The 10,480-nt window shown below is 50.6% G+C and overlaps 1 protein-coding gene across 1 annotated transcript; it reads right to left on the reverse strand.

The window, feature by feature from the left end:
- Positions 1 to 62: 62 nt before the first annotated feature.
- On the reverse strand, positions 63 to 6,069 carry LOC125514246 (oligopeptide transporter 4-like). Its single transcript, XM_048679539.1, has 6 exons — positions 5,441 to 6,069; positions 5,224 to 5,321; positions 1,723 to 2,301; positions 1,355 to 1,607; positions 1,071 to 1,253; positions 63 to 970 (listed from the first exon to the last, which is right to left on the reverse strand). The coding sequence occupies exons 1-6, from the start codon at positions 5,951 to 5,953 to the stop codon at positions 347 to 349; spliced, it is 2,250 nt and encodes a 749-aa protein (XP_048535496.1). The 5' UTR covers positions 5,954 to 6,069; the 3' UTR covers positions 63 to 346.
- Positions 6,070 to 10,480: the final 4,411 nt, after the last annotated feature.

The following is a 10,480-nucleotide window of genomic DNA, read 5'->3' on the forward strand; positions in this document are numbered from 1 at the left end:
AACAGTTTGTGTTACTGTTCTCCAATTCAATCAATTGAGATGAACAGTACTGCTCTGAAAGGTATTTTTGCAACCAGTGTCAAAGTTTATATGAACTAGTATGCATTTGTGTTGCCCAAATGACTGATTGTCGCACATTGCGGCTGATAATTATTGTCTTTTCTCTTTTGCGTGGATGACTACGTCCTTTACAGTTTACACGCATCTAGAAGCTTTGCTCTCTCTCTCTCTCTCTCTTTTGGTGGAGAGTACAATAGAAATGTATGATCATACTATTACACTCACACAACTCGAATGGATCATGACTAATCTTGTAGCTGTACCTTGAGGGTGAAAGAGATTTAGCTTAGAACACAGGGCACACACTATCCGGGCCCAAGTCTACCCCTTTAGCAGTGGGGCATGAGGCCAGAGGACAGTGCTCGCCCGCCGTGCCCCACCAGTTGACTGTCCGGTTCTCCATGGTCAGTGTGAAGTACAGCAGCACCGCCATGAACGCGACGCCTGCATCGAGCGCGGCAGAGAGGATGTAGTTGTACCTCTGCCACCACTTCTTCCGGTACCGGAACACGAAGAAGTTGAAGATGGTGCCTATCAGCAGCCATGAGTTGTAATTCACGGCTGTCGCTGGTGGCATGTTGGCTGTAGCGCCGATGAGCACCGGCAGGTTTATCATCAGTATCCACCTCTGACTGGGGAATATCCTGTGGAAGATGTACACGATGACAGGGCCTGCTGCGCCGATGAGGAAGAACCAGTTGACGGCTTCGTAGTTACCATGTGGCCCGAAAATGCGCTTCGGGCCAACAAGGCCCCAGATGACCGATGCGTCAAAGAAGACACGGTCACCAGGGCATGTCCATGGGCTGTCTGGTGGCAGCAGTTGGTCCTGGCAGATGTTCTCGACAGAGCCAAGTAGCCACCATGCCACGCTGAGGTTGACAGTCCCGGCCACCAGTGTACCGGCAAACTGGATAAATACAGTGCACGAATGTCAGTAAATTTATCTTCCTACATGTCTCTCCTTTGTTTACAAGTTACAACTTGAGCAGATTTAGTGGTTTAATTACCTGAACAATGAACATTGATCTTGGAGGTATCTTCATGTAGTGTCCGAGCTTGAAATCTGAGAGGAATGCAACTGCCTGCGACATGCTCATGTAGCCGTACACCTTGAAGCAGACATTGGCGATGGGGTATCCAGGCATTATTAACCCCATGGCGTATTCAGTGATGACATTCAGGCCAGGAGTCTGTCCATCAAATTTGAAAGGCTTTTGGTCAGTTTTTCTTGTAGAGATCATGAAAGAGCAGGACAAATGGAGAAACAATTAAAATTCTGAAATAAACTTGCCTGGTTAGTGGTTGCAGTAATGATGCTTATGGGGAGCGTGAAGACGAAGGCCATGCCACAGGCGAAGAGGAGGCCCCACCATGGGAGCTGAACCTGGTCCTTTAGGACGGTGCAGAGGATGAGGGACACTGTCATCGACAATACCGTCAGGGAGTAGAACCACCACGCTGGTATGTCGTCGTACTTCCTCATCAGCTTTGTGTGGATGTCAGGCTCCTCCTGCTGCGAAGCACGGAACCGGTGGTAGATCTCCCTGTGCATTGGTGTCCAATTGCAGATGTGAATTTTCCATCTTTCAGTTCAAAAAACATATGTATTCAAAGCTGAGCTGTGTCAGTTTATTCACATACAGAGTTGAGAGCACTTACTTCCCGTAGAAGATGCCGACGTGCGTGATGGTGGAGGCAATGGTGGCGAAGCTGAGCCCATAAGAGAGTGCGAAGAAGGTGCTGAGGTTTATCCTTCCGAGCCTTGCATACGCCTCCGTGTCAAGCTGGAACTGCTGGTTCACAATGTCAGTGATCTGATATGCCGATCCGTTAGACATGAACAGGTGCGATGAGAATATGGGGAACGTCTTGGCGTTGTAGAGGTTCATCCCCCAGTACGCCGTGGGCACGAGCACATAAAGGAAGCAGAAGTAGCCGACGAAGATGTTGGCGGTGGCGAAGAAGGGTGAGATGAGCGGGCTGAAGAGGAAGGAGGAGACGGCGGACCAGTCGAGCGTGAAGGCCCCTAGGCCCAGGCCCTTCATGCCGGAGCCGAGCTGCTGCGCGGTCACGGACTTGGAGAAGACCCAGCACACCCATGAGATGGAGGTGAGCGCCGGGAAGAGGTAGCCCGGCACGACGTACCACGCGAAGCTGCAGATGAGCGCCACCAGGAAGAACTTGGAGCGGGAGATCTGCCGCGAGCCCTTGGTAGACTCCTCCTTCTCGTGCAGTGCCCTGGTACATACATAATACAAGGGTGGTGTTAGTGCCGATGCTATGCAGTGCAGAACTTTCACAGTTTTATGGATTCGAATTGTTGCCATGTAAAACGGATTGATCCATCAATCACCATTCATCAGTTCACCATTGATGGCAGTACTAGCCTATACATAAACGGCCTGATATATATAGTTTGCCGATATACAATACTTTTTCCCCATGAAAAGTGTGGATTACATCCAGCGATCTCTGGTCAGATAATAAGCCAGAACTGGAAGCACCGCACCTTGTTTACCATTTCATCGAAGTTTGAAGGCAATCACGGCTGTTTACCCCCTCTGCCTCGGAATGTAAGACGTTTTCCGACACTATTATAGTCTCAAAATGTAAGACGTTTCTTTGGTACTATCGTTTTACATTTTGAGATGGAGAGAGTAATAGTAACTAAGTCATCGTTGCATGACAACAGTACGACCGGATAACAATTGATTTGGTGGCCAGTTGGCCACCAAGGATCGCGGGCATGTGGGAGGATCGCGCCTTTTGTGGGCGCAACTTGGACCTGGACCTGGACCACGAAAATACAACACTAATCCATCCAGTTGCACGCAAATTTCAAACGCGCGTCGTACCTCCATCAAGGTGTCAATACTGTGCAGTGCAAGTTAGGCCTTCAGCCGTGGTCGCACCCTCCCCTCCCCGTGCGCGGCGCGGGGCGCGTTCACATCACGCCCTCGGCGTGCCGCCGATCCATCATACGACGACTTCCGAAGGCCGCCTTGGCCTACTCCCGAATCCGGGCGCATCGCAAGAAGAGCGATGCGTCTGTCCGGCGCTGACGAAGACAAAACACGCCCGTGCACCCAAGCGTCGCCCTCCAGTCGACTCGACGGACGGAATCTAAATCTGCTGACCGCTGAGACGTGCTCCCAACTGTCTCGAAAGCTACTGCTACTGCTGCCGCTAGTGTTTTCATTCGGTTTCTTCGAGCTGTTTTGGCAGCATGCACGGCCAGCTGATCATTAGTCTACGATAGGTTGACGACGGACCCAGCCCCCCACTGTTCCTGAATAACTATTTCTACTTGAACCAAGAGCAGGATGCCGCCGGAAATTTGGAATGATGCCGTTGAAGCGCAAGGCTGTCACTTGTCAGCGACTGGTGTTTTGGTGTATCTCAGTTCTGATGAAATTTTGGGGCTGATCCGAACCTCTAAGTGGGAAAAGAAACATGTATATCGGTGGAGGCAAGGAGGCTGGCGCCACATATTAAACGAGACGCCGACTAGATTCAGCCGTTCTGGTATCTGTCTGGGTGTGAATGGTAGGTGGGTTGCGGGTTGGTTTAGGGAAGAAAACTAGTGTCAATTGGCGTAAGATGGGGCCTTGTGCTACTAGATAGTATCAAAACGATACTCTTGTAGTGCATCATGGCAGGCAAAGGTGATGTGGCCTGTAGGGCCTGACTAGTGCGTTAATCATATCTGTCATCATAGTATCATGCAAGCACTGCATTGGTCCAAATCAAACCTCGACATCAACCTTTTCTTAGTGCCATTTGTGATTCACGTATTCTCAAAGCGCATAAAAAGGAAAAGACACGGGATTAGAATGGCATGTCATCTTTAATAATCCATACATGGTTGAAAGGCTGTTTGGTTATGCAAGGAAAAGCGTAGGATTATTCAAATAGGGTTTGAGAGGATGGAAATTTTCCTATTAAATCTGATACAAATGAATCCCACAAAAAATTTGTATGTATCACGATCATACAAATCAGACAACTAATGTACGGAAATTTCTTAATGATGAAGTTCCTCTAAAATTCCTTTGAAAATCTTTTGAACCGAAGTCACCCTTCGATAATTGGAGGGCGAGAACTCAGGACGTGGCACTACGATCAAATTTTCCTATATATTTCTGTTTTACTAATCAAATAAACCCTTGGAGTGGAGGAGAGTAAAACCTTTCCACCCATAACCTACCACGCTATAGCTTTCCACCCATGCGTGCGCCACAATCAGTATTCAGTCGGCCTAGATAACGCCTAACAAAGTTCCATGGACAAGCAACAGCGTGTTTGCATTTGCAATGCACTACAAGTACGTAGTCTAAAAAGCAAAACAAAACGTACCCTCGGTGCTCGGAAAGGCCAGACATAATCCAAGTGGCGCAACTAAGCACTATTTTTCTGCAAGAATGCATTGGACAACGTAATGGTCGTTTGGGTTTAAATCATCATCAGCAGCTTATCCATCCGCCGATCCAGCGGATGGATGCACTCCCATGTTCATGGTGGGGTCTTTCTTTCTGATCTTGCGTCAGTGTCGAGAGGGACAATGATAATCAAGAGGAAAAGGAAGGGGGGACATCGGACTGAAATGCATGTCAGTGTCTCGCGAGATGTAGTAATAGTACTAGTACTCATGCTCGTCAGATTTTCTCCTTAGTTATTTTCTCAATCGCCTTTTGTTTTCTTTACTGATGATGCCAGCCGGTTGGGTCAGATTCTGCAATCTGGAGCCAATCATACGCAGCATGCTGACGAGTGATAACACAGCAGCATACGCAACTTATTTCTAGGCCGTTCTATGTATCGGGTTCACCGAGAAACTGGGGAACAGTATATCACAAAATGTTAGTATGTTGTACCCCACGTAGGATAGGCGCCAAGTGGAAGTTGCAACCACCCGAGGACAAACCAACCAACCCGACGGAGCGCCAAGAAACGGGTGAAATTGTAGGGGAATTTTATGAGCGCAACGCCTTGTTCGCGGGTCACCGGAACGACGAATAAATCTAGTAGCATGCCAACCAGAATCGGAACAAATCGATGCATGTATGCGGCCATGCGGGCGGTAAGAAAATGCAGCAACGCAAGAAAGCAGCCGGACGAAGGGGAGGACAGAGGAGTAGAGGAGAGTAGAGTGGTGCTCACCGGAAGAGCGAGACCTGCACGAGCGTACTCGGCCACCACATGTGCGCCGGCTCCACCACGTACTTGCGCATCAGCCCCGCCCACCCGTACCCGAGCACCTAGATCCATTTGATTCCGAGATGCCAGGTGAGAAAATCGGGTAGAGTAGCAATGAAGCAGCTAGTAATTGATGCTCCTAGTCGGGAGAACAATGGAGGTCGCGGTGCGAGGGCGGTACCTGGGTGGTGGTGATGAGGAGCCAGGCGGCGATGAAGGAGATGGAGCGGCCGTAGAAGGCGCGGATGATGTCGACGATCATGACGGCGTAGGCGTTGCCGTTGCCGAAGGCGTAGCCGGCATTGGCGAAGATGGAGATGAGCACGTGCTCCTTCATGTTGAAGGGCCCCGGGTTGAGGCTCCACTCGCCGCCGCCGAGGGCCGCCGGCGCCCGGAACCTGCGGCGCGGCAGCACGCGCGCCAGGAAGTGGCCCATGGGCAGCGACGCCACCTGCACCGTGATCTGGGTCACGATCAGCGGCTCCGTCCGGTAGGAGAAGAACTGGTTGAGGAAGCTCATGAGCGCGCAGGAGAGCAGCCCGATGCTCCACATCCGGAACGTCCACACCGGCAGCGTCGGGTCGTCGCCGGGCGGGACGGTCAGCCGCACCTCCTCGATCGGGGACGTCTCCTCCTCCTCCTCCTCCCCCTTCCCGCCGGCGAGGCCCCGCTCGTCCGCCGCTATCTCACCCATTGCGCGTGAGGTGGTTTAATGGTGGCCAGGGCCGGGCGGCTTGGCTGTGGACTACGCGTGCTCTGCTGTGGCCTGGACCGGGGAGGGGAGGTGGCTTTGAGAGCAGAGGCACGCGCGCGCGTGTTTATATGGGCGCCGCGGTATGGTGGCTGGGGAGCGTCCCCGGCTGTGCGTGTTCTGTCCGGATTGTTTGGGACGTAGCGTGTCCTCATTATTTGCTGCTGCCACTTGAAGTTGTATACTGATTCCTGGATATACGTAAGACGGGAATCTTGATTTTTTTTTAAATCTGACAGGAATCTTGCTGTCCTACGTACGTATATGTATGTGAATCATTCTTTTTGGCGAATCCTTTTCGTTCAGGATACTTATACCCATATAATGGAGAGTTGTATCAAAGAAATAAAGGGCGATGCTACGCGTCCGCCTGCCGACGGATAAAATTAGAAGATTGGCCACCGCTTTGACCACTGGATAAAGTTGTAGATGGCCGTGTGATCAACCCACGTGATCCGTCATCTTTGCAACAAATGTGTTGTTGTAGTATCTTTTGCAAAAAAACAACCTTGAGGTAAAAGTCAACGGGGCACGGAAACCGAGGCTCGCCGGCGCGAGACTCGCCGGAGATGGCGGGGAAGGAGGCGGAACTCGCCGGAGATGACGGATCCGGGGTGGATCTCGCCGGATCCGGCCGAATTCCGGCGCGGGGCGGCGAAGGAGGTCGCCGGCGGGCGCGGGGCGACGCCGGGGACGACGGGGCGGCGGTCGGCGAGCTGGGTGGCGGCGTCCGGTGAACTGGGCGGCGGAGGAGGCAAGCAAGGCGGTGGGGTCTGGCGGCTGGGCGGCGGGGTCCCTCACGGGCGGCGGCGCCCGATCCGGGCCGGGAGGGCCTCCCGCGGGCCCTGCGGGCTTCGGCGGCGGCGGCGGCGGTGAAGTGGGGCGCGGCCCGGTGACGTGGCGCACAGTGATTGGGCGAGGGGACGGCGGCGGACGTGTCCGGCACGCGGAGGAAGGGGGAGACTAGGGTTTCGCCCGAATTTTTGGAGGAGTGCACATATTTATAGGTAGAGGGAGCTAGGAGAGTCCAAATGAGGTGCGGTTTTCGGCCACGCGTTCGTGATCGAACGCTCTAGATGATGAAGAGGGTCTTGGTGGGTTTTGGGCCAAATTGGAGGGGTGTTGGGCTGCAACACACACGAGGCCTTTTCGGTCCCTCGGTTAACCGTTGGAGTATCAAACGAAGTCCAAATGATACGAAACTTGACAAGCGGTCTACCGGTAGTAAACCAAGGCCACTTGGCAAGTCTCGGTCCAATCCGGAAATGTTTAATCCCCACACACGAAAGAAAGGTAGAAATGACCACCGGAGGAGAACGAAGCGCCGGAATGCAAAACGAACAACGGGGAAAATGCTCGAATGCATGAGATGAACACGTATGCAAATGCAATGCACATGATGACATGATATGAGATGCATGACAACGACAACAACACACTGAGACAAAAACCCGAACCCGAGAAAATAAAATAACTTAAGGCCGGAAACGGCAAGAGTTGGAGTACAAATTGGGAAAGTCATATCCGGGGTGTTACAACAGTCCACCACTACGAAAGGATCTCGTCCCGAGATCTAGGACTGAAAGAACGTCGGGTACTCAGAACGGAGGTGATCCTCGCGTTCCCAGGTAGCTTCACGGTCGGAATGGTGTGACCACTTGACTTTGAGAAATTTGATTGACTTGTTGCGAGTCTTGCGTTCAGTCTCTTCAAGAATAGCAACGGGGTGCTCACGATAGGAGAGATCTTCTTGGAGCTCAATGTCCTCGAAGTTGACGGTGCGGTCAGGAGTCTTGAAGCACTTTCGGAGCTGAGAGACATGGAACACATCATGAACATTTGCAAAGTTTGAAGAAAGCTCGAGTTCATAGGCGAGGTCGCCTCTCTTGCTGACAATCTTGAAAGGTCCCACGTATCTGGGGGCAAGCTTCCCTTTGATACCGAAGCGACGAGTACTTTTCATAGGAGAGACGCGGAGGTAAACATGATCTCCGATCTCGAAAGCCAAATCACGGTGCTTACTATCATAGTAGCTCTTCTGGCGGGATTGGGCTGCTTTGAGGTTATCTCGAATGACTTTGCACATTTTCTCTGCCTCTGTGATTAAGTCATTTCCCAAAAGCCGACGTTCACCGGTTTCAGACCAGTTGAGAGGGGTACGGCACTTCCTGCCATACAGAATTTTAAATGGGGCCTTGCCCGAACTTGCTTGAAAACTGTTGTTGTAGGAGAATTCAGCATAAGGAAGACAATCCTCCCACTTCATGCCGAAGGAGATCACACAAGCCCTGAGCATATCTTCAAGAATCTGATTGACACGCTCGACTTGACCGCTAGTTTGAGGATGGAAAGCTGTGCTGAAGCGGATGTTGGTGCCCATGGCCTTCTGAAAAGAATCCCAAAACTTGGAGGTAAAGATGCTGCCACGGTCTGAAGAGATCACTTGTGGAATACCGTGCAGAGAGACAATCCGAGAGGTATAGAGTTCCGCCAATTGAGCTGCAGTGATCGACTCTTTGATAGGCAGAAAGTGAGCCACTTTGGTTAGTTTGTCGATGACAACGAATATAGCATCATTGCCATGCTTGGACTTTGGAAACCCAATCACAAAGTTCATCTCAATGTGGTCAAACTTCCATTCTGGAATGGCAAGAGGTTGGAGGAGACCAGCTGGCCTTTGGTGTTCTGCCTTCACTCTTCTGCAGACATCACATTCATTCATGAATTGAGCAATCTCGCGCTTCATTCGAGTCCACCAATAAGCCTGCTTGAGGTCCTGATACATCTTCGTGCTCCCAGGGTGGATGGAGAGGAGAGAATTGTGAGCCTCATTCATGATCACTTTACGGAGGTCACCTTTGGGTACAACAATACGATCCTCGAAGAAGAGAGTGTCCTTGTTATCAAGGCGGTAACACTTGTACTTGGGTTGACTCTTGGCAACCCCAATCTTCACCTTTTTCACCATAGCATCAAGAAGCTGAGCTTGGCGAATCTGGTCTTACAAGGTAGGAGAGACTTGAAGGTTGGCGAGGAAACCTTGAGGAATAACTTGCAGATTAAGTTTGCGGAAAGCTTCACGAAGCTTGGGTTGATAAGGCTTGAGAATCAGACTATTGCAGTAAGCCTTTCTGCTCAATGCGTCAGCAATCACATTGGCCTTGCCTGGAGTATACTCGATACTCGGATTATACTCTTGAATCATTTCGACCCATCGAGTTTGCCTGAGGTTGAGATTAGGCTGAGTGAAGATGTACTTGAGACTCTTGTGATCAGTGAAAATGTCCACTTTTCTTCCCAATAAGAGATGTCTCCAAGTCAAAAGAGCGTGCACAACTGCCGCCAACTCGAGATCATGAGTGGGGTAGTTCTTCTCATTGGGCTTCAATTGGCGAGAGGTATAAGCAACAACTTTCTTCTCTTGCATCAATACTGCGCCAAGACCTTGGAGAGAGGCATCACAAAAGACCTCATACAGTTTGGATTCATCAGGCGGAGTCAGAACTGGAGCAGTTATCAATTTCTCTTTCAAAGTGTTGAAAGCAATGTCACACTCCGGAGACCAAACGTACTTGACGTGCTTCTGGAGAAGATTTGAGAGAGGCTTCGCGATCTTAGAAAAGTTTTCAACGAATCTTCGACAGTAGCTTGCGAGACCGAGGAAGCTACGGAGTTGCTTCACGTTCTGAGGAGGTTCCCAATTCACAATTGCAGACACCTTCTCAGGATTTATCGCAATGCCCTTGGCAGAGATGATATGACCAAGATAAAGAACCTCATCGAGCCAAAATTCGCACTTGGAGAACTTGGCGTAGAACTGATGTTCCCTCAACTTATCGAGTACCAAACGCAAGTGCTTGGCATGATCTTCCTTGTTCTTCGAGAAAACCAGAATGTCGTCGAGATAGACCAAAACAAAGTCATTGGTGTAGGCGTTGAAGATGAAGTTCATCATGCGAGAGAACATCGGAGGAGCGTTGACGAGGCCAAAAGACATGACAGTGTATTCATATGAACCATAGCTTGTCCTGAAAGCCGTCTTGGGAATATCTTGCTCACGGATTCGAATCTGATGATAACCCATACGGAGATCAAGCTTGGAGAATACTTGGGCACCTTTGAGTTGTTCGAACAGCTCGTTGATGTTGGGAAGTGGGTATTTGTTCTTTATGGTCTTCTTGTTCAATGGGCGGTAGTCAACACAAAGTCGGTCCGTTCCATCCTTCTTCTTCACAAAAAGAACACCACAACCCCACGGAGAAGAACTAGGCCGGATGAGACCCATTCTCTCTTGAATATCGAGTTGCTTCTTCAGCTCCTTCAACTCTTCAGGTCCGAGCTTGTAAGGACGCTTGCACACAGGTTCCGTGCCAGGCTCAAGATCAATAACGAATTCAACTGGCTGGTGCGAAGGCATTCCTGGAAGCTCTTCTGGAAAGACGTCTTGATATTCGCAAACGACTGGAATTT

Source organism: Triticum urartu, chromosome 6, assembly GCF_003073215.2.
Source record: "Triticum urartu cultivar G1812 chromosome 6, Tu2.1, whole genome shotgun sequence".
Classification (NCBI taxonomy): domain Eukaryota; kingdom Viridiplantae; phylum Streptophyta; class Magnoliopsida; order Poales; family Poaceae; genus Triticum; species Triticum urartu.